At 36.8% G+C, this 24,115-nt stretch overlaps 1 protein-coding gene across 5 annotated transcripts; it reads right to left on the bottom strand.

The window, feature by feature from the left end:
• Positions 1-253: 253 nt before the first annotated feature.
• RDX (radixin) lies at positions 254-22,413 on the bottom strand. Of its 5 annotated transcripts, none has more exons than XM_060180113.1 (10): positions 22,271-22,413; positions 17,739-17,810; positions 14,962-15,102; positions 12,406-12,489; positions 10,118-10,213; positions 8,524-8,798; positions 4,351-4,434; positions 3,818-3,964; positions 1,866-1,962; positions 254-460 (listed from the first exon to the last, which is right to left on the bottom strand). In XM_060180113.1, the coding sequence occupies exons 2-10, from the start codon at positions 17,748-17,750 to the stop codon at positions 269-271; spliced, it is 1,128 nt and encodes a 375-aa protein (XP_060036096.1). In that variant the 5' UTR covers positions 17,751-17,810; positions 22,271-22,413; the 3' UTR covers positions 254-268. The 5 variants fall into 5 exon arrangements, with proteins under 5 accessions (XP_060036096.1, XP_060036098.1, XP_060036099.1 ...); XM_060180115.1 differs by having other exon boundaries at positions 17,739-17,814; positions 22,272-22,413; XM_060180116.1 differs by lacking the exon at positions 14,962-15,102.
• Between the last annotated feature and the right edge of the window lie 1,702 nt (positions 22,414-24,115).

Raw genomic sequence — 24,115 nt, 5'->3', positions numbered from 1 at the left:
AAAATGGTGAACTATAATATACAAAGCAATACCCATCAGTTAGTAGCAAGCACAATAAAAGAAAAGTTTATCTGTGAAGCCATGAAGAGTTTCCGAAAAAAATCTGTCAGATTTCTAACATGAACGTTAAATATATTGCTTTTAAAAGAGGATAGTGATGATGAAATCTTTCAATTTTAATCAATGAAAATAAGATAACCATAAGAGTGCAGAGTATGTTAAAGAAGCTTGAGAACTGTTAAATTTCACGTATCCTAGTCCTAACAATTTAAAATGAAAGGTCATAAATTCCATACCTTTCCAACTGTTTCTGATGTTTCTCCTCCCTAGCCTGTGCCTTCATCTGCTGTACTTCAATAGTATCAGGCTTCCTTCTTCGCATGTATAGTTCATGGTTTCCCATACATAAAGCCAAAATTCGCTTGTTGATTCTCAGACGAGGTGCATAAAAAACAAAATCCTAAACAAAATAATTTGAATTTGAAAGTCATCTTAAAGGACACTCCTATGTTAATGTGAACTAAATGTTAATAGGCAGTATCAACACTAGTGTTGTACTACATACACTTTAGAAATCATTATACACAGTATAATGGTTGTGCAAAAGACTTTCATGCTTGAAGCTCCAAGGTCTCAGGTTCAATCCCCAACACCACCTTAAGCCACGGCTGAGTACTGCTCTGATATTTCTCACTATTTTTCTCTGTATCTTTCTCTCATCAAAATAAAATATCAAAAAAGAAATAAATCAAAATTTGTATAAACTCCTCGTGAGATCACCATAACTCTCACAAAACACTCCTTGCCTTTTTAAAACCCCCCCCACTACTTTTACGGTGGGGTTAATATTATACTAAATGCCACCCACTCTTTCTCTTCTCCAAGGTAACCTCTCCATTAGGGAAGGTTATTTTATTTTGCCATTTAATCTCAAATTCAGTCCTTGGCTCAAGGCTGTCAAGTTCTGAAAACTAGAAACATTCACAACTTTTTTGGCTTTTTAATTAAGAGAACCAGAATACTGTAATTACTGCAGCACCTCTGACACAGAGGAATCAAAAAACCACTTAAAAGTTTTCTTAAGGCATGGAGTTATGAAAAGTAAAAGTTTGTAAAAAAAAAAAAACCTCTACCAACAGAGTGAGTTGAGAATAGGAATATCTCTACCATTGGGTTGTTTGAAAAGTCATGGCACACTTTTTTACAGAAAAAGGGAGTCAGGAGGTAGCACAGAGGGTTAAGCACAGGTGGTGCAAAGCACAAGGACCAGCATAAGGATCCCGGGTTCGAGCCCCCGGCTCCCCACCTGCAGGGGAGTCGCTTCACAAGCAGTGAAGCAGGTCTGCAGGTGTCTGTCTGCCTTTCTCTCCTCCTCTGTCTTCTCCTCCTCTCTCGATTTCTCTTTGTCCTATCCAACAACGACAACATCAATAACAATAATAACCACAATAAAACAAGGGCAACAAAAGGGAATAAATCATTTTTAAGTGAAGTATTTTTAAAAAAAACACAGAAAAATGCCATGACTTTTTTGACAACCCAAAACATCCTACCCACCCACAACTTCTTTTTTTTTTTCATTGCATCTAAGGAAAGGTGATTACTTTTCAACCAACTAGTAACTACTACATACATTATAGGTTAGAATCAGTTAAAAGTAAAAATATGGTATTTATATCATAAAAATATTAATTGCATCTGTCATAATATTCATAACTTCATCCTCAGAAAGTTAAGCAATGAAAGGAAACTGATCCACAATAGCAATTCAAAGAATGAACAATGCCATTCTTCTATTGATATCACAGAAAAGTGTAAGGACTTTAAAGAGTAAATAGATAAAATATAAAAGGAATTTCACTTACAGGTGCCTTTTTGTCAATGGGCTTTATAACAAATTTTTTGTCATTAAACGAAATATTTCTGATTTCACTCCAAGGAAAACCAATTTTAGGTGTCAGCCTTAAAAAAAAAAAAAAAGAGAGAATTCCTTTAATTAAAAATAGGAAATGGAAAAAATTCTTAACAACTTTTTGAGGCCAGTATGTAGATTGACCTATTATAAGAGCCCCAGGTATTCAAAATGCATTAACTTACTTATAACATACTTTTGACATTACATACAAAGGAATATTTATACACATGCATGCACATACACAAAACACATAAAGAGGTTAGGTATGTAGTTTCATGGTAGAGTATATGTTCAAGGTCCTGAGTTTATAAAACTCTTAAACTTCCCCACAAATTGAATAAATAAATAAAAACAAGTTAGAAAACCACAGAAAATGAAGAACTGGGCTGGGGTGTCGCTTGAAGCAGGTCTGCAGGTGTCTATATTTCTCTCCCCTCTTGTCTTCCCCATCTTTCTCAATTTCTCTCTGTCCTACCCAATAAAAAACAGCAGCAACAATGGAAAAAAGTTGGCAGCCAGGAAGCAGTAAATTCATTGTGCAGGCAGAGCCCCAGTGATAACCCTGGAGGCAAATAAATGAGTAAATTTTAAATAAATAAAAGGAATATATATAGCATTATCTGTAATAATAAAGCAGAAATCTGAAGTCAACCCAAAACAGAAAGAATGTGTTAATGGCAGACTTTGCTAGTTAGGTAGAATTGTAAATAAAATTAAAGGTTTAAGATAATCAGGAAAACAAAGTGCTCCAAGAACTGAGTAGATGTCCTTTTTTTTTAAAAAGCCTTTTCTTTGTCTATAGGATTCCATTACTGCCTGCAATTTTTTTCCCTCTTTATATAAAACAAGAAAAATAGAGAAGAGACTTCTCCAGCATTCATGAAACTTCTCCTCATACTGTGCGTGATATTTCTATATGCCAGGGTGTCAAACCTGTGTTCTCATGTACGGTAAAGTGCATATTCTAGTAGGTGAGCAATCTCTTGGTCTCAAGTCTGGTATATTTAATATTAATTTAAAAATTTAATACTTTAATATCTGGTCAATTTCAAGATAAAAACTTGCCAAACAGGGTATTCTACTTTATTAATATCCAAAAACATTCAGAACTATTTATATAATATAAACTATCAAGAAGTGCCATAGAATGCAATAAACCCATTTTTATGTTATTTTTCTTTATCCCCCCCCCTACAGCTGGGGGGCCCAAGGCCTTATGCATATGTGTACTCAACTGGGTGCACCACCACCCAGCCCTAGAATATAATAAACCATACATCTATTAACCCTGCCATCTCTTTGATCCTAATTTCTTATGTATGATAACTTCAATTTTTACCTACATGCTCAATTCAATATTTAAATAATTATTCTTCAACTACTGAAAGCAAATTTACAATTACTAGATATAGCAAAGGATTTAAAAACATACATCAGATAAAAGTGAATCCTCTTATTTGATACACTGAAATGCAGAACTCTAAAACTGCAAGATAATGAGAAAATAGAAATACAGAATTTAAAAATCTTGCATGACATTAACTAATCTTTGACTTTCAGGGGTCGAGGGTGAAGAAGCACTAAGGAGGAGGGCAGGCGGTGGCTCATCGGGTTATGTGCACACATTACAGTGCGCAAGGACCCAGATTCATGCCCCTGGTCCCCACTTGCAGTGGGAAAGCTTCATGAGTGGTGAAGCAGGGCTGCAGGTGTCTCTCTTCCTTTCTATCCCCCCCCACCTCTCAATTTCCCTGTCTCTATCCAATAATAAATTTTTTAAAAATTTTAAAAAGAAGCACTAAGGACAATCAAGCCAAAAGAGAACTTTACAAACCGAATATAAGAATAAAATCATATATAAAGTACTAAACAACTAATTTACCAAGAAAATAATTTACTTACTTGTCATCATGCTCATAAATATTCAGACCCAAAGCATCAACACCAAGCCATAACTCAGTTCCCTTTTTATTTTTTATTTCAAAATAGTTGACTCCATACATTTCTAGATCTTGTGCAATCTTCAGATATTCCATCATAGAATCTTCCCTGTTGAAATAAAAACTAATTTTAATATATTCAAGTAAAAAGTAGCTAATACCAGACGGAGACTAAATAGCATAATGGTTATGCAAAGAGACTTTCAAGCCTAAGGCTCCAAAGTCCCAGGCTCAATCCCCTATACCACCGTCACCCAGGGAAAAAAAACATATATATAGATCAATATATATAACTACAAAAATATTGATTGAAATTTAAATGTTTTACATTTATTTGTGAAAAGAAGTATACAGTCATACCTCTCCAAACACACCTGATGTCATCTGATCTTGGAAAAGTAAAAGTAATTTTGGGGACATAATCTGATATAACAATAAATTCTATGAAATAAAAACTTTTATTTCAGGAAGAATACTAAGGTAGTAGCCAAATACCTTAGCATTCCTCTGTGTTCTTCATGCCAGTTCTGAATTCTTTCTTCCCACTGCTCTTTTGTTAGTTTGTGTTGTTCCAATACACTGTTAAGAGGAATAAAAATCTGTAATTACTTCTATAATTTAAAAAAATTAGTATCTTTTAAAAGTCTAGTATCATAGTTTCTCATCTGTGGAATTTGTATATTATACATCCAAACCTGTACACATGATAAAATTACATAGAACAAATACATGTACATACACAAATGACTACATGTAAAATAATTTATGAAATCTAAATAAGGTAACTATGTTCTTACTACATATTACTTTCTCCATTATCAAATTTCTTAGATTGATTTTATTTATTCATTTATTTTTTTATTGGATAGACAGAGAGCAATTTGAGAAAGGAGGGGGAGAGAGGGAAAGAGACAGCATAACCATTATGCTAACTACCCTTGACCAGTAGTTATAATTCTTATTTATACTATAGATATTTCATAAAGATTCAAAACTAAAACATCCTCCTATGAAATATATTCCTTTCTCCCTATATTTTGGCAAAAGGTGTTATCAAACACCCACTGCATAAGTCAGAAGCTGAGTACATAAAAACGTGTGTGTGGGGGGTGGGAGGAGGTAAGACAAACTACTTCCAAAGGTTTACAATTTTAAAAAGGGAAGGAAAAGTTCAAAACAAAACAAATCAAAAGCATCCATCAAAACTATCAAAGTCCCAGTGCCAAAAAAAATAAAAGATTTTTTGAAATCATTGAACTAGTAAATGCACACCAATTTGTCACTAGTGAGTAGAGAGCATTCTTTGCGTGCATAAAGACTCAGGTTCAATTCTCAACAACATAGATGTCATAATGGTACTCTACTATCTGCCTCATATGAAACATATAAATCGTTTTTTTTAAAAAAAACACCTAAAATTAAAAGAAGAGGAATCCTTATCTATAATGAAATTCTATTATCACTAATGACTCACTTCAGGATTAAACTCAAGACACATAATTTTTTTTTGGTAATTTTTATTTATTTATCTTCCCTTTTGTTGCCCTTGTTGTCTTTTTATTGTTGTTGTAGTTGATGTCGTCATTGTTGGATAGGACAGAGAGAAATGGAGAGAGGAGGGGAAGACAGAGAGGGGGAGAGAAAGATAGACACCTGCAGACCTGCTTCACCGCCTGTGAAGCGACTCCCCTGCAGGTGGGGAGCCGGGGGCTCGAACCGAGATCCTCATGCCGGTCCTTGCGCTACCGCCCAGCTCCCAAGACACATAATTTTGAGTTGGAATAACAATAAGAGCAAGACAAACCTACAGACTAATAAGTATCTCACACTGCTGCTTAATTTTACATTTTAACTTTCCACAGAATTCTTCACCTTAGAGTTGAAGAAGACACAAATACTTTTACATTTTAATAAAAGTATAGGGTTGTCAGAAAAGTCATGATATATTTTTCTTTTCTGCCTCAATGATTATCACTGGGGCTCTGTGCTAACATTACGTATCCACCACTCCTGGAGGCCATTTTTTTCCTTTTATCCATTTTATTTAATAGGACATAGAGAAATTGAGAGGGGCTGGGAGATAGAGAGGAAGAAAGAGAGAGAAGCACCTGCAGACCTGCTTCACCAAATGTGAAACCCCCTGTGTGGGGAGCAGGGGCTTGAGCCCAGGTTCTTGCAGCAGTACCATGTGTGCGTAATCAGGTATGCCACTGCCAGACCCCTTTATTTTTCTGTTTCTTTAGTGCAAAAATGGGATGCATTGGATCGACCTTCCTGTGGTGCATCCCGTGAGTACCCATTCATTGGGGAAACTGACGATCCTTCCTAGCCGACTGAATCCACATGGATCCCAGTCACTTTCAAAGCCATTAACTGGCTACGGAAGAAGGGCAAACGCTAGAAGAAGTGCAAAAATGCATCGTAATTTTTCTGACTATCCAACTTACTACTGTAATACTAAATGATAAAAAAATATAATAATCAAATATTAACATTATTTTTAAAAGATCTATTACTTTATTAACAGTGAAAACCATGGGGAATGAGAGAAGTAGGGTATCACTGTGGCACACGCAATGCCAGACACTGAACTTAATTTCAACAAACAAGGGAAATTAATAGCAGATATGAAGTAGTTTTATCTATTTTCATATTTAAAATCTACCAAAGAACAACTGTATCTAAAACCATAAATATCACGAGGAAACAGTACAGAACTAAAAATTTAGGCAACTTCTTTCTGAGTTGTTTAATCACTACAACAAAGATTTGCAAAGTAGTAGTTGATGTTCTTTTTAGATTTCACAGACAGTATTAAAAACTAATACCTGTATCATACTTAATAGTTCAAAATATAAACCACAGTTCACAAACAATACAGAATCATAAATTGTAAAGTAGGCAAAGTAGAATTACTATCCCCATTAGGCAGATTTTAAGTGCTGAGGTTCAGAGATTTTAAGCTATGTTACCTAAAGTCACATAACCAGCAAAGGATAGGACTGATAAGTTTACTCAAATATACTCCTGATGAGTTTTTTTCCCTTTTTTTTTTTTTGCCTCCAGGATTATTGCTGGGGCTCTGTGCCTGTACTATAAATCTACTGTTCCTGGAGGCTACTTTTTTCCCCTTGTTGTTTATTGTTGTTATTATTATAGCTGTCATTGCTGTCGTTGTTGCATAGAACAGAAAGAAATCAAGAGAGGACGGGAAGACAGAGAGAAGGAGAGAAAACTAGACACCTGCAGACCTGCTTCACTGCCTAAAGTGACTCCCCTGCAGGTGGGGAGCCGAGGGGCTCAACCAGGTTCCTTAGGCCGGTCCTTGTGCTTTGCGCCACGTGTGCTTAACCTGCTACACTACTGCCTGGCCTCCATAAGGTTTTTTTCTATTTTAACTATGATGGGGGCTGGGCGGTGGCGCACTGGGTTACACGCACAAAGATCCCGGTTCAAGCTCAGTGCTCCCCATCTGCAGGGGAGTCGCTTCCAAAGTGGTGGAGCAGGTATTCAGGTGTCTCTGTTTCTCTCTCGTCTCTGTGTCCCCTTCCCTCTCGATTTCTTTCTGTCCTATACAATACAAAATGGGAAAAATGGCTGCCAGGAGTTCGCACAGAGCCTCTAGGGATAACTCTGGAGGCAAAATAACAACAACTATGATAGAAGCTGCAGATACATACAATGCACAAGAATGGATCAACTTTATTTTTTAAAGTATTTTATTTATTAGTGAGAAAGACAGGAGAAAGTGACAAAGACATCACTCTGGTACATGTGCTGCCAGGGACTGAACTTGGGACCTCATACTTGAGAGCACTGAGCCATCTCCCCGACCACAAGAATAGATCAACTTTAGAAAGTCTTTTAAAATTATAGAAACCTGAGTTGGAAGAATAGCTCAAATTGTGATAGCACAGAAACTGTATGCTGGAGACCCCAGAGATACAGATTCAATTCCTTGTAATACCTTATAACAGAGCTGTATGGCTCATTGGTCTCTCCCTACTCTCATAAGAAGGAGGAAAAAAAAAAAAAGAGAGAAAAAAAAAAGAAGAAAGGAGAAAGAAAAGGGAGGGGGAAAAAAGAAGTTTAATTTTAACTCTACAGAGAAAATATAGCCTGGTACTCATTATTTTCAAAAGCATTTATTAAGTACATATCTACTGTATGAAAATCTTTTCCTAAGCAGTAATAGTCACATCTTCCCTTAAGCCCAAATTAGTATTTCCTCCATTTATTGCTCATTTTATAGGAATGAGAGAAGTGACAAAGTTCAGGTAACTACAGAACACATAACTATGCAGCTAATGGGTCATGGTTTAAAATATATATATATTGTGGGACTAGGCGGTGGCATATCTGGTTAAGCACACACATTACAGTGCACAAGGTCCCAGGTTCAAGCCCCTGGGGTCCCTGCCTATAGGGGGAAAGCTTCAGAAGTGGTGAAGTAGGGCTGCAGGTGTCTCTCTGTCTTCCTCTCCCTCTCTGTGATCCCCACTCCTCTCTCAATTTCTCTCTGTCTCTATCCAATAAAAAAATAAACAAAAATATTAAGATATATTATCTGGTCCCATGGGTGACTTAAAACCTTTAAAAAAAGGTTATTTATAAGCTATTAAAATTTAATTCTTCAAAGATGTTAACATAAAAACAATATTCACTTACCGTTGTGGAAGGAGTCTATCATTAGCCAGGTAGCCTGGTTTATGAATCTCTTTATTGTAATCTCCGTACTTGGCTTGGACAGCATAGGAAGCCAAGAGAACTGCAGTTTCTGGTGGGCAATATATCTCATCATTTAAGATAGCTTCTTTAACTTGTAAGAAGAAAAGTCTTTGGGTTATTTCTTGAATTAATTCCTCAGAAACATCTTCAGGAAAAAATTTAGCTCTAAACTTGAACTGTAAAGGGTTTTCTTTCTTAACATCTTGTTGTGTTACCTAAAACAATAATTTAAAGTGTAGTCAATAAAAACTGTAAGTTTACAAGAACTAACCCTATCACACCCAATTATTTTTAGAAGAATTTAAGTTGTAAAATGTGGATTCTTATTTATTTGTTACAAACCTGTAAAAAATTATAAGATAAAAAAACACTTTACGTTTGCAAATGAGACCTATAATTCATAGGTCTTATATAATAAGCAAAAATAAAATTTCTTTCTTGGGTTTAGGAGCTAGCTTACCCAGCAGAACGCACTTTGTCATATGTGAGAACCCAGGTTTAAGTCCCCAGAACTACATGACCACTATGCATGGCACCAAATGGAGGCTCCATGAATAGTGGAACAGTCTGTAATGTCTCTGTCTCTAACTGGAACTGAAAGGAAAACAAAAAGTCCACAGGGTGCAGTGGAGTAGTGGAAGCATGACCTCACCAGCAAAAAATAAAATAAAACAAAAACTTCTATTTTTCTTGCTTTTTTGTTGGGGGAGACAGGCTCATGGCAGTAGTGATTTCAAAAAAGGGATGCTGGGGTTCCAATCCAAGGACTTACATAAGCAAAACATGCATTCTACCACTAAGCTACATCCCTGGCTTCTGAAACTTCTATTTCCTACAGACAACTTAATCAGGGTCAAAATACTAAGTCATGACTCCTGATGTTTCTATTTTATTATTTATTGACTTACTTTACCAGTGCTCAGCTCTGGTTTATGGTGGTGCAGGGGATTGAACATGGGATTTAGGAGCCTCAAGCATGAATCTCTTTGCAGGGCTGGGCGCTGGCACAGCAGGTTAAGCACACAGGGCATAAGGTTCCTGGTTTGAGGCCCAGCTCCATACCTGCAAGGGGGGGGTCGCTTCACAGGTGGTGAAGCAGGCCTGCAGATGTCTATCTTTCTCTCCCCGTCTTCCCCTTCTCTATTTCTCTCTGTCCTATCCAACATGACAGTAATAACAACAACGATAAACAAGAAGGGCAAAAAAAGGGGAAAAAATAGCCTCCAGGAGCAGTGAATTCATAGTGCAAGCACAGAGTCCCAGCAATAACCCACAGGCAAAAAAAGAAGTCTCTTTGCATAACCTTTATGTTACATATACCCGTGCCCACTCCTAATGTTTCTATGTGCTTTTAAAAGGGGAAAAGATTATTTTGTCTAAGATGATAAGTTTGATAGTCACATGACAATTCCAAAAAGTGTTTGAGATTAATCAGAAGCTAAGCTTTTCAGGCACAAGTTCCTGGTTAGGATAATTTCAAAGTAACTGCATTATTACCTGAATGTTATATATATATATATATTTTTTTTTTTACCTTTTTATTTAGTTTAAGCCATGTAGAATAACCTTTGCTATCCACATACTGCAGCCCAAAAAACCAGACCTCACGCAAACCAACAGTTTTCACCACCTAAAAACAAAAAGTCAGTTTCAGACAATGTTGCATTGTAACTAGATGGCATATTGCTTCAAGGGAAGAAATACATCTACATATTCCTTTGCTATAGAAAAAAATCTAGACTGAATTTGATATATCAAATTAATTTCTGAAAACTTAAATTTAGGTTTTTTACATGAAAATTTGTATTGTTAATTTTGATTCCTTATTTAAACCTCCTTTTCCTTCTTCTCATCTTCCATCATGACTCCAACATATCACAAAAAAAAACTGAGATACAGATACAGAGCTGTTGTAATTCCACTTTTCTATTTAAATTTATCCTTAAAACTGCATTAGTGAAGAAGCAAGGCAAAGGACAATATTTTGGCAATAAGGGTCTCTGAGGACGTTAAAAAAAAAAACAGGTAAAACAGCAGATTTAATTCCCACTTCTACTTCACTCACCATCATAGTCTATCTTCTATCCTCATAGAAGGTAGAATATGCCATAAATTTTACCTTTCTACCCCCTTTCATGCTTTTTCCTTAGCTTGGAATGTTTCTTCTATGTTTTTATCATTTGTTGAGTAACTTATTTGTTTAGGCAAAGTTCAATCAACAGGCCTTCAGTGTACGGAGCTCTCCCAGAATCCATGTAAAATTAATCACTTGTTTAATCCCTAGTACCACACCAGAACAGTGCTCTGGCTTGTCTCTCTAGCTTGTAAAACTCTCTCTCACACACATGTGCAGTAAACAAACCTATGAGGGGAAAGCCATAAGGTGAGTTAGCTGACATGTCACCCCATGATCACCAGCGTTACTTTGAGCTGATCTGCCTGGCTAGGCAGGTGTCCCCTTACCACTCCCTGTGAGCACCTACAAAGCTACACACTTGGCTGAAGAAGACCTTTTCCAAACAGACTGACCAGTCTCTGGTGGAGAGTATGCAAATAGCTGTGCTCCCCTACTAGAACTTCAAACTAGCTTTCAAAATATAATAGTTGGCCTTAGTTTTTGTTTTGAAGCCTCATGTGATTAACAATGCTGGCTAAGCAAAAGAGAGAGCTGCTAAGATGGGCATAAGTAAAAGTAGTGCACTGACTAACTTCAGACTAGCATAACAAAAGCAAGAACAAGTGAGCTCAGTTGTGACACACAAACCTTAAGAGGTTCTATCACGGGGGCTGGGCAGTAGTAAACCCGGTTAAGCGTACATAGTGAGAAGAGCAAGGAACGGAATAAGGATCCCAGTTCCAGCCCCCTGCTCCCCACCTGCAGGGGGGTTGCTTCACAGGCGGTGAAGCAAATCTACAGATGTCTATCTTTTTCTCCCCCTCTGCCTTCCCCTCCTCTCTCCATTTCTCTCTGTCCTATCTAACAATAATAGCAACAACTATGGAAAAAATAGCCTCCAGAAGCAGTGGATCTGTAGAGCCAGCAATGAGCCTTAGCAATAATCCTGGTGGGCATAAAATAATAATAATAATAATTAATAAATAAAAATTGTGACACAGAACTATAATATATGCATTATTTATTTATGAGTTATATAACTGCCACTGCATTAGTATGTTACAAAGCATAATCTTTGGCCTGGGAAGACAGCATAAGTTATGCAAAAGACTTTCATAGCCAGAGCTAAGCAGTGCTCTGGCCTGCAGCCCACTTTTCTCATTAAAAATAAATAAAACATTTTTTAAAGCATTTATGTTTAAATAATTAGAAGAGGAAAAACAAAAATATAAATAAACATTTAATATATATTATATATGTTCCTATACTGTGTGTCTGTTTGCATCAAATCTTGTTCTACATATTTTAAATTCTCAATTTACATGCCAAATCTCTGGGGAAGTAATTATCATCACCCTTAATATACAAATGAGAAAAATAACAAAGAGAATATGTGTTGACCGTCCAATAGCTGTAGCTAGCACACTGATGTAGACAATCTGATGCCAGAATGCACACTTTTTAACTACGACATAAAACTGCAATAATAAGTGAGGGTTAGTTTTCTGCTGGTATCCAAACTAAAGAAATCCTACTTAATAAAGAAAGATTTTCTTTCATAAAATCCAGTATCAACAAGTGTAAAATTTCAAGTGCTACATTATCGCATATTAGGAAGGGGATGGGAAAATACAGACATATGTACTACTTCATAGCATCCACACAATGGCAGAAGAAACTGCATATTCCATGTGGTTCAATGTTACCTGGTCAAAAAGTTGTTTGCCAGTTGTATTGGGCTGAATGGCAAATTCCAGCTCAGCATCCATTGTAGTTACTCTTACATTGATCTGCAATAAAAACAAAAAGAATAATCAGTAAGAAAGAGAACATACCTGTTTAAGTATTAGGCACAGAAAATACTTTTATGCACTGCTTCTGGTGGTCATTTTTTCCATTTTATTGGGTAGGACAGAGAGAAACTGAGAGATATGGTGTGTGTATGTGTGTGTGGGGGAGATAGATACCTATAGATCTGCTTCACCATCTGTGAGGTATGTCCCCCTGCAGGTGGGAAGCCCAGGGACTCAAACCCAGATCCCTGTGCATCCTTGCAGTTTAGTGCTATGTGCACTTAACCAGGTGCATCATGGCCCGCGTCCACCCATTTTTCCTTATTATAGTGATAATGTTTGATTTTAACTATATAAAATTTTAATCTATTTGAGGAAAAAGGGCTATAAAGTCTTTTTTGTTATAAAGTCTTCTTAAAATAGTAATTATTAAATACCTAATATGCCTGACACTATGCCATGAGCTTTCCATATTCTTTATTATTATTATTATTTTATTTTTTGCCAACAGTGTTATTGCTGAGGCTCGGCGCCAGCACTGCAAATCCACTGCTCCTGGAGGCCATTTTCCACCCCATTTTTGTTGCTCTTGTTATTATTGCTATTGTTGTCATTGTTGTTGGATAGGGCAGAGAGAAATGGAGAGAGGAGGGGGAGACAGGGAGAGAGAAAGACAGGCACCTGCAGACCTGCTTCACCGCTTATGAAGCGACTCCCCTGTAGGTGGGGAACTGGGGGCTCAAACTGGGATCCTTAAGCCAGCCCTTGTGCTTCGCAACAAATGCGCTCAAACCACAGCACTACCACCCCAACCCCAAGCTTTCCATATTGTTATTTAGCCCTTGCAATAATCATAAAATCTGTTTACTACTTTTTTTTTCTTTATTCACTGCTCAGAATTCATCAGCATAAAATCTGTTTATTTCTAAAGTAGGAGTTTGTATTACTTGCCCAAGGATACATGAATATCTAATGTTATAGCAGGAATTTAAAGTGATAAAGCAGGGTGATGGGGTGTTGTACCCAGTTGATCAAACATGTAGCCATGCACAAGGACCAGGGTTCAAACACCCAGTTACCACTTGCAGGGGGGAAGCTTCTCATGGTGAAGCAGTACTGCAGGTGTCTCTCTCCTGCTCTGTTTTTCCCTTTCCCTCTATATATCTCTCTGACCTATCAAATAAAAATATTTTAACATGATGTATTACTCCAAATTCTGTTAGTTTATACTTCTTTTTTTTAAAAGATTTTATTTATTTATTAATGAGAAAGGAGGAGAGAGAAAGAACCAGACATCACTCTGGTACATGTGCTACCAGGGATTGAACTCAGGACCTCATGCTTAAGAGTCCAATGCTTTATCCACTATGCCATCTCCTGGACCACACTAGTTTATACTTCTTTCCTCATAAAGAAATCAAGTATTTGGTTTTAGTCATACTATAGGTGTATTCTTTACTTTATAAAAAGCACTCTGATCTGTTGCACTTTAACTGCTACTCTTTTAAACTAGTTTTTTGTAAATACTAGATTATTTCACCAAAAATTTAACTTGCCTTAAACAAAATACATTTTGCAGCAGAATGGCAGCTTCACCCACAATTCAACATGCTGTGAAATCAAATCTTTCTTTTTAACTTTAACTCACACTATTAGAACTCAAAACCAGACCTTTTCCTTTTATCTGAAATGCATTTTGTGAGGAAAACTATCCTTCTTTAAAGTAATACTTATTCAGAAAGGCTGCTAAACATAAAACAATACATGTAATGTATAAACAATGAAACAGAAATCCACTGTGATCAGTACATATTTACTCTTCATCCTCATTCACCAGAGGTCCTAAAAGCCCCTGGAATTTTCTTGAGTGACATATATCATCTTTTATTATTCATAATAATCCTCTTTAAAAAACAGAAGCAAAAATGAATGAGACATCAAACTAAAAGGCAAGAAAAAAGAAACCATCAAAACAAAACAAAAAAAGCAACCTATGAATGGGAGGAGATACTTATATACATCTAGCCAGGGTTACTATTTAAAATGTATAAAGAAATTATTCAACAATAAAAAACCCTCTTGAAAAATGGGCAGTGCTATCTGCTGCGTACCAGGCCTGCCATCACATGGAAGCACCATAAACGGCACCAGGGGGAGCTCCATGGATGCTGAAGTGATGCTGTGGTGCCTCTCCTCTCTTTCTGCCTCTGTCTCCCTCCCCCTCTCTCTCTCTCTAAAATAGAAGAATAAGAAAGACGACCTGAGGAAAGCCACTGAACAGTTATATTGTGTATACACAGGACCTGGTGCCACATTAAGCAAAATACCTTTTCAATAAAAAAAAAAAAAAGGGCAGTGAATCTGAACAGACACTTCTCCAAAGACATACAGATGATCAACAATCAGTGACATGAAAAGATGTTCACTAGGGATCAGGAGATAGTTCACCCAGTAGAACACATGCCTTACCACACGCGAGGCCCTGCGTTCCAGCCCTGCCATCACATGGAAGCACCATAAACGGCACCAGGGGGAGCTCCATGGATGCTGAAGAGATGCTGTGGTGCCTCTCCTCTCTTTCTGCCTCTGTCTCCCTCCCCCTCTCTCTCTCTAAAATAGAAGAATAAGAAAGACGACCTGAGGAAAGCCACTGAACAGTTATATCGTGCATACACAGGACCTGGTGCCACATTAAAAATAAATGCTCATCATCACTTAGCATTTTGGAAATACAAACCAAAACCATATGGCACATCACCTCATACCTGTGAGAATAGCTGTCATCACAAAGACAAGAAACAACAAGTGTTGCTAAGGATACAGAGAAAATCGAACCCTCATACACTATTGCTGGTAATTAAGCTGATGCAGTCATTATGGGGAAAAGCATAGAGATTTGTCAAAATATTAAGGAAAATAGCATATGATGTAGCTATTCCATTTGTAGGTGTTTGTATCCAACGGATACAATAATGTTAGTGTGCAGCATTATTTTCAATAGTTAATACTTGAATCCTCACAGTCCACATCCATGTTCTTAATGAGTCAATGGAATACTATACAACTATTGAAAAACACATGAGATTCTTCCAGTTGCAACAACACTGATGGGTTTGGTCACATCCATGTTGTCAATGAGTCAATGGAGTACTATATACAGATATTGAAAAAACATAAAATTCTTCAAAAGGCAACAACATTCACAGGTTTAAAGGGTGTCATGCTAAGTGATATATATGTCAGACGGAGAAAGACTAATGTGTAATTTAATCACAAAGTAAAAAAACTCTTACATTCTGAAAACAGAATGACTACTGGAATGAAGGGAGTGAGTGAAATTGGTACAAAGGATGAACAGAATGATTGATGGGATGCAGTCTGAACTTTTGATGGTGTTGCCAACATATACCAGTATCAAAACAATGCTACACACCTGAAACTTAAATGTCATACATCAGTGGTAAGCATGAAAATTTTTGCTTCATTTTTCAAATTTTGCTGCTAGTATATAAAAGACCAGTGATTTATTTTATTTTAGCTGCAAGATTTTTTTCTTTCTTTCTGGGGATTTGTGTCTGCACAATTCCAATGTAGGCTTTTTTTTTTTTTAATCTTCTTAAGACAGAGGATAAGAGACAAGAAAGTGAAAGAGAAATAGAAAGAAAGAAGGAGAGATGGATGCTATAGCACTGTGCCACCATTCCACAAGTTTCCTCAGTGTCTGGGTCCGTTAATAAGGGTTTATGTATGGTAATATGTGCACTCTACCAGACAAGCTCTCTCCTAGCCTCTGACAAAAGACTTTTAAATATAACCTTGTAGCCACCAATCTTCTAAGTTCAGTTACTAGCTCAAGTGGTTGCTTTGTAGGTTGCTGGGGATTTTTACAACCATGTTATATTCAAATAGAAAAGTTTATTCCACTCTGATATTTGTATCTTTTATTGCTTTTTCTTCTTCTCTCCCTTAAACAATGCATACTTCATTATCTACTGAATTTTGAAAAGTAATTCCAGAGCAATATGCATGCCATAAAATTCCAATAACTATAACCAATGATTTTCCTTGATGAGATAATTGGCTGGGATTGGCAGTGGTGCAACAGGTAAAGTACCCATGCTACTATGCACAAGAACCTGGGTTAAAGCCCCTGGTCCTCACATTGGGGGGAGGAACTTCTAGAGCACTGGAGCAGTCTACAAGTGTCTCTCCCACCTTCTTTCTCATGTCTCTATCATAATTATTTTAAAAAGAAGAAAATGGCTACTGAGAGTGGTAGATTCATAGTGCAAGCACCAATCCCTAACAATAACTCTCAAAGCAAAATAATAATAACAACAGTGAGGACTGGGAGATAATGGTTATGCAGAAAACTTTCATGCCTGAGGCACCACAGGTCCCAAGTTCAATCCCCAGCACCACCATAAGCCAGATCTAAGCAAGACTCTGGTAAAAATAATAATAATAATAATAATAATAAGCAGATAGAAACAATAAAAAGTAAAAGCAATTCTGATAGATGAAGAAGAGCACATTTCATAAATGAATAAAAGTGCAGGGCAGGAGCACACCAGGGTGAGTTGAGTGCACATGTTATGATTTACCACCAGTCCCCAACTGCAGTGGTCAAGCAGTGCTGCAAGTATCCCTCTTTCCTCTTCTCTATCCCCCTCCCCTCTCAATTCTACAATCTCTACCCAATATATAAAATACATTTTTAAAGAGAACAATTAAAGCTTGATAAAAAACCTTGTTGTGAAATTGTCATACATCCTTAAATTAAAAATCCAAGACTACATATTACCTGCACTAGTGTCATTATCAAAGTTAGATTTATAAGAAAATTAATAATGCATGATCCTCCCAACTTCTCACTAATATCTCTTTAACAAAAAGTTACAATTTACTAAGTATAGATGAGTTTCTTCTAGTCCTCACTATATTCCTTTGAGTAATTAATTATATAACCATAAGTGAGGAAATAAGAATTGGAGAGAATGAACTAATCTGAAAAAGATAATTCAGATAAAGTAGCAAAGCCAGGATAAGAACCAAGACAATCTGATTCCCTAACCCATGAATTTTAACCTGAAATTCACAGTAATATAAAATGAATAGCAAAGATACTACTTTATTTTTATTCCCAATGTATCTACCATAATACTTGTCTTTCTACAAAAGGATCTTAATTTTATTAATATTTTATTAAGTAAATAATGTCAAAAGTAGCAAAAAAAAACACTTACTGGTTTCGGCATTTTCCTTCTCTTTTTGTTACCGTCTTTAAAAATTCTTCACTTGAATGAATTCTGTCAACACTGCCGAAGAAAAGGAAAGCATGACTGATTAACATTTTTTTATAGTGCTTACATTTTAGCTACAATTTATACAGCATTCAAAATTCAAAGGCTTTATTTTATGAGACACTAAAACAAGCAAAAGCTCCAAGCATTAATCAAATTAATTAATTAACTAATTAATTTATTTATTTAACTAGAGCACTGGTCAGTCTTGGTTTATGGTAGTAGTGGGAACTGAACCTGAAACTTCTGATGCCTCAGGAATGAGTGTCACTTTGTAGAGGCTATCTCCTCAACCCTAATTAAGACATCTTAAAATCAGAGTTTCAAGTAATAAGGGTGCTCTTATTTCACTCTCAATTTCAGTATCTTCTATAAAAATATTTCTGGGGCGTAGGGTAGATAGCATGATTATGCAAAGAGACTCCATGCCTGAGGCTCCAAAGTCCTATGTTCAATTCCCCACACCACCATTAGCCAGAGCTGAGCAGTGCTCTGGTTTAAATAAATAAATAAATAAATAAATATTTGTGACTAAATATAGCAAACACCTAAAATACAGGATTCTGCTCGTGAACTAGAAGTTTTAATTTAATTACAGATAATGCATAGCAAGGAAATAAGATTGCTAAGGGTCCAAATGCTCACTCAATTTAAGTTGGTTCCACTCCTATACCCAGACTGGAAGAGAGAGGGATGATAAAAGGAGAGGAAAGAAGGGTTGAGATTCTAAAAAGATCAATTTTTTCCCCTGTACTATCAAAGACAAAAGAATATTCTAACATAAACTATAAATGATAACTTTTAAAAAATATTTATTAATCAACTGGGGGGGGGGGAGTTTGAGAACCAGAGTGCAGGGATCCAACTTAGGGCCCCATGCTTGAGAGTCTAATGTTTTAATCATAGGACCATGTCCCAGACCACAAAGAGTAACTTATTTGTTATTTATCGTAGAGATAGAAAGAAACTGACAGGGAGGGGAAGATGGAGAGGGAAAGAGAAACAGTTAGCCCACCCAGGAGGGCACCTGCTCACCCTGCATATAACCCAGGTTCACACTCCAGCCACATGGCATAGGTTTGCTCTGGCACTGGAAGGAGCTGTGTTCTCTCTCCCTATCTCAAACAGTCAGCACAGAAAGCAAAACCCCAGTGATGACACATGCACAGTCCTTTAATGATGACAGCTGAAAATATTTTAAAATAATTTTATCATTTGAACATATAAAAAAATCAAATGTATTTTCAACATTTATTACTAAAGATAAGCAGTATACAAAACACGGATTCATAATATTGGCGCTTTACATCATTCACTTTCCTTCAAATTCCTCACAAGAGACATGTCTATATCAAAATGTTTTGTCATAGTAAGCTTTTCAGATTATATAACCACTTTATGAATCAGCGTATTATACTTACGAAAGTTTTTATCCCAAACCACATCTATTTATATAAAATATTAGAACATTTTCCACTTTGTGCACTGTAGAATTTTAACACCTGTAGTGTAATCACTATATTATTATTTTTTATTTAAAAAAATTTATATTTATTTATTTTCCCTTTTGTTGCCCTTGTTTTTTATTGTTGTTACTACTGATGTCATCTTTGCTAGATAGGACAGAGAGAAATGGAGAAAGGAGGGGAAGACAGAGAGGGGGAGAGAAAGATACCTGCAGACCTGCTTCACCTCCTGTTAAGTGACTCCCCTGCAGGTGGGGAGCCAGGGGCTAGAACCGGGAACCTTATGCCTGTCCTTGAGCTTTGTGCCATATGCACTTAACCCGATGCGCTACTGCCCGACTCCCCACTATATTATTTTCAAGTGATTTAAAAAACTTCTAGGGGGCCAGAAAGTAACACAGCAGGGTAAGCACAAATGGCGCAAAGCACTTGGACTGCAGTAAGGATCCTGGTTGAAGCCCCCGGCTCCCATTTCTTTGTCCTATCCAGCAACAACAGCAATAACAATAATAACAATAACAATAAACAACAAAGACAACAAAAGGGAAAAAAACGGCCTCCAGGAGTAGTACAGGCACCAAGCCCCAGCAATAACCCTGGAGACAAAAAAAAAAAAAACCCTTCTAGATATGCCTTTTTTTTTTTAAGTTTAAATCACTCATTAGATGACCTCTGTGAACTTTCCAGACTCACACTACACTGAAGGCATTTCAGGACATGTCCTTAAACAGTGCTTTCATGTCCAAGAATAAGAGAATTTGTAATCTGAGAGTTCCTAAGAACACAAATACAAATTTAGAGAACATTTCTTGAAAAAAGTCTTGCCACATACTTGAAACTATATCATTTTTCTGAACTTATTTACTGACTTCTCACACAAGTTATTTTTGATGTTGCTGTTGGTCTCCCCCCCCCCTTCCAGGGTTATCTCTGGGGCTCAGTACCAGCACTAGGAATCCACTGCTCCTGGTGGCCATTTATTCCATTCTTTTATTAGATAGGACAGAGAGAAATTGAGGGGAAGGGGAGCCAGAGAAAGACAGACACCTGCAGACTTGCTTCACCACTTGTGAAGTGTCCCCCCTGCAGGTGGGAAGCCAGAGGCTTTAACTGGGATCCTTGCACAGATCCTTGCACTTCCTACTATGTGGGCTTTACCCAGTGCTGCCCCTCCCCCCTTGTTGCTGAACTCTCAATGCTCCAGTTTCCAATTATGATTTTTTATATTTATTTATTTATTTTCCCTTTAGCTTCCCTTGTTTTTACTGTTATTGTAGTTATTATTGTTGTTGTTGATTTTGTCATTGTTAGGACAGAGAGAAATGGAGAGAGAAAAGGGGAAGACAGAGGGGGAGAAAAAGATAAGACACCTGCAGACCTGCTTCACCGCTTGTGAAGCAACCACCCTGCAAATGGGGATCCAGGGCTGAGCAGTGTTCTGGTAAAAGAAAAAAGAAAAAAAAAACTTCTAAAAATGAATATTTATAAACCAGACTTCCCCTAAAACTCAAGTTAATCTTTACCCTGCTTTATTTCAGTTGGAATCCAGGAGATAGTTCATTTACCCAGTATTGTGTTCCTTGCCTGTTTTATTTCAGTTAATTATAAATTGTCTGGAAAAAATAAGGTTCTACCTCTTTATTTACCAGGTAAACATAAAATGACTACTTTATAGTAATGCCTTATATCTATAAAATACTTCATGCCTGCATGTTCTAATGTATTATTCAATTTTCTATTAGCAAAAAAAAAAAAAGGAGACAAAACAGGTCACATTATGGTCATTTTGTAGTTGAGGAAAAAAATATACTTCACAAAAGTTACTTGTTCTAGGTCACAAGGGTAATAAATAACCAAATGGTCTTTTCCAGAATACAGCCATATGTCCTCTTTTTGATATTAAAAAAAAGTACTGAATGATTTTTACTAGTGAAAATTTACCCAAAGGAAGTAGTAACAATGTTTACAATGGTATAAAACCAATGATCTAGCTATAGTACTAAATAACTATTGGGTTTTCAGAAAACTGATGATGCCTCTTTGTACAGAACAACATAGAAAAGTACAGTGTGACTCTTGACAACCCAATATATAGAGAGCTGAAGAAATGGCTCACAGGTTAGGGTTCCTGCCTTGCCATGCTAGTGGTCCAGGCTGGAGGTGCAACATGGCACCTGGGGAGTGCTGCAGTGTGTTGAACATGGCTCCAGAACTGTGTTGTCTCTCCCTCTATGTCTGTTTCCCTCTCTGAATTAAAAAAAAAGTCAGCCCAGCACAGTGAGATCATGCATTTGCAAGACATATGGCAAAAACAGAAGTGTATGTCATACTGAGAGATTAAATAAAGGAATCTTGGTATTTCTATGGCTTTGCTAGAGTACAATACAATCAAACTGTTTCAGAGAAAATAACTTGGCAAAATATTTACAAATGATTTAGAAAAAAGGATATAAAACATTATCATGTATCACTCTATCTATAGATATACTTTAAAATATTAATGAAAGACCACAAATGTTTATACTCCAAAAAAATTAAATCTCTAAAACTTGGAATAGAATTTGCAAATTTCAGGGAGTTGGGCAGCAGCCGGTTGAGCGCACGTGGTGCGAAGGCAAGGACCGGTGTAAGGATCCCGGTTGGAGCCCCAGGGAGTCACTTCACAGGCAGTAAAGCAAGTCTGCAGGGGTCTTTCTCTCCCCGTTTTCCCCTCCTCTCTCCATTTCTCTCTGTCCTAACAATGACGACAACAATAATAACTACAACAACAATAAAAACAAGGGCAGCAAAAGGGAAAATAAATTATTTAAAAAATAAAAAGAATTTGCAAAATTCTAATATAAAAATATTGTTTTATAATAAAAAATTACTTATGATAAAAGAACAAAATTACTCTAGGCAAATAAACAGATTTTGCACCTGTCATAGCACCATAACATACAGTATAATCTAAGTAGCTCCATCTTTTTTTCAAAAAGTTAGATTGGGGAACAGGAGATGTTAGCTCACCTGGTAGAGTGTACACTTTACAATGCTGCAGGACTCAGATTCGCATCTTCTAGCTCCAATATACAGGAGCGCAGGGGAAGCTTCAAGAGCTGTGATGTTTCTACTTTTCTCTCTCCTTTTGTTTACTCTCTAGAAAGAAAGAGAAAAAATATCACCCAAAATAACAAAGACATACAGGAATGAAGCCCAAATGAAGCCTGGGAGTGAGGGTGGGAGATAGGATGGACAGCTGAAACAGAAAAACAATACTAGTGCTAAAAGGAAAAATATAACTAATACTTATACATTCTAATGTAAACAATATATTTCATTTAAAACTCCTATTAAAAAAGTAAAATAAAATAGAAAAAAGCAGTAACTATAAGCTACTTTAGAACTTAAGAAAATGGGAATCGGGCAGTAGCGCAGCGGGTTAAGCGCAAGTGGCGCAAAGCGCAAGGATCCGGGCAATAATCTAGTTCGAGCCTTTGGCTCCCCACCTGCAGAGGCGTCGCTTCACAAACAGTGAGGCAAGTCTGCAGGTGTCTTTCTCTCCCACTTCTTCCTTCCCCATCTCTCTTCATTTCTCTCTGTCCTATCCAATAACGATGACATCATCAACAACAAAAATAACAAACAAGGGCAACAAAAGGGAATAAGTATTTAAAAAAAAAACTTTTAAAAAATAACAAGAAAATAAATTATATATCTTCAATGCATCATAGATGCCACTCTGACTATACTAAGTGGTTAAAAAACTACAAAAAAATTTAATTTGCACAGGAATATGCACAATTGAACTACTGACTAAAACTCAACATGGCTTTAGGGTATTACAGATTATCCACTCATTACATTAGCAAAATAATAAATTCTTCATGACAGTACTGATGGGGCTATAGTAGTAAACAAACAGATACGTATTACTAGCAACACCATAAATAGCCTCACTGTTTGCAGAAAGTTGTAAATACATAATAAAAGCTACAAAGGTTTTTATGAATGAATAATTTTCCTTATGGAACATACCTAAGGAAATAAAAATAATCTGTACTAAAATATTCCCAGCAGCAATCTGCTGTAACAATAAATGACTAAACTTAAAAAAGTAATGTTGAGTGGTCAGGGAGGTGGCGCAGTGGATAAAGCGCTTGACTCTCAAGCGTGAGGTCCTGAGTTCAAGCCCCGGCAGCACATGTACCAGAGTAATGTCTGGATCTTTCTCTCTCTCCTCCTATCTTTCTCATGAATAAATAAATAAAAATATTTAAAAAAAAAAAAAGTAATGTTGAGGGAGTCAGGCGGTAGCGCCTTGGTGCGCACGCAGGTGGCTCAAAGCGCAAGGGCCCGCAAATGGATTCTGGTTCGAGCCCTTGGCTCCCCACCTGGAGGGGAGTCGCTTCACAGGCAGTGAAGCAGGTCTGCTGCAAGTGTCTATCTTTCTCTCCTCCTCTCTGTCTTCCCCTCCTCTCTCCATTTCTCTCTGTCCTATCCAACAACAACGACGTCAATAATAACAACAATAAAACAACAAGGGCAACAAAAGGGAATAAAAAAAATAAATATTTTTAAAATATTTTTTTAAAAAGGTAATGTTGAAACTTTGTGGTAACATGACAGACTACTACAAGGATTATTTTGCATATTATAACAAAGTACAGTAACATTTATTGAAGGGTAAATGAAAAGGTAGAATATGAAGGCGCTCATAAATAAAAGCACAGGTACAAAAGTGACCTTTAAGTGGGGTCTTATATATGTTAACACTCGACGTTCTATTTCAGATAAGAATTGTAAAAACGGGAGTCGGGCAGTAGCACAGCGGGTTAAGCGCAGGTGGCGCTAAGCACAAGGACCAGTGTAAGG

The sequence above is a fragment of the Erinaceus europaeus genome, chromosome 20, assembly GCF_950295315.1.
Source record: "Erinaceus europaeus chromosome 20, mEriEur2.1, whole genome shotgun sequence".
Taxonomy (NCBI): domain Eukaryota; kingdom Metazoa; phylum Chordata; class Mammalia; order Eulipotyphla; family Erinaceidae; genus Erinaceus; species Erinaceus europaeus.
Note: the sequence above shows the minus strand (reverse complement) of the source record. Positions and strands in the feature narration are given on the sequence as shown.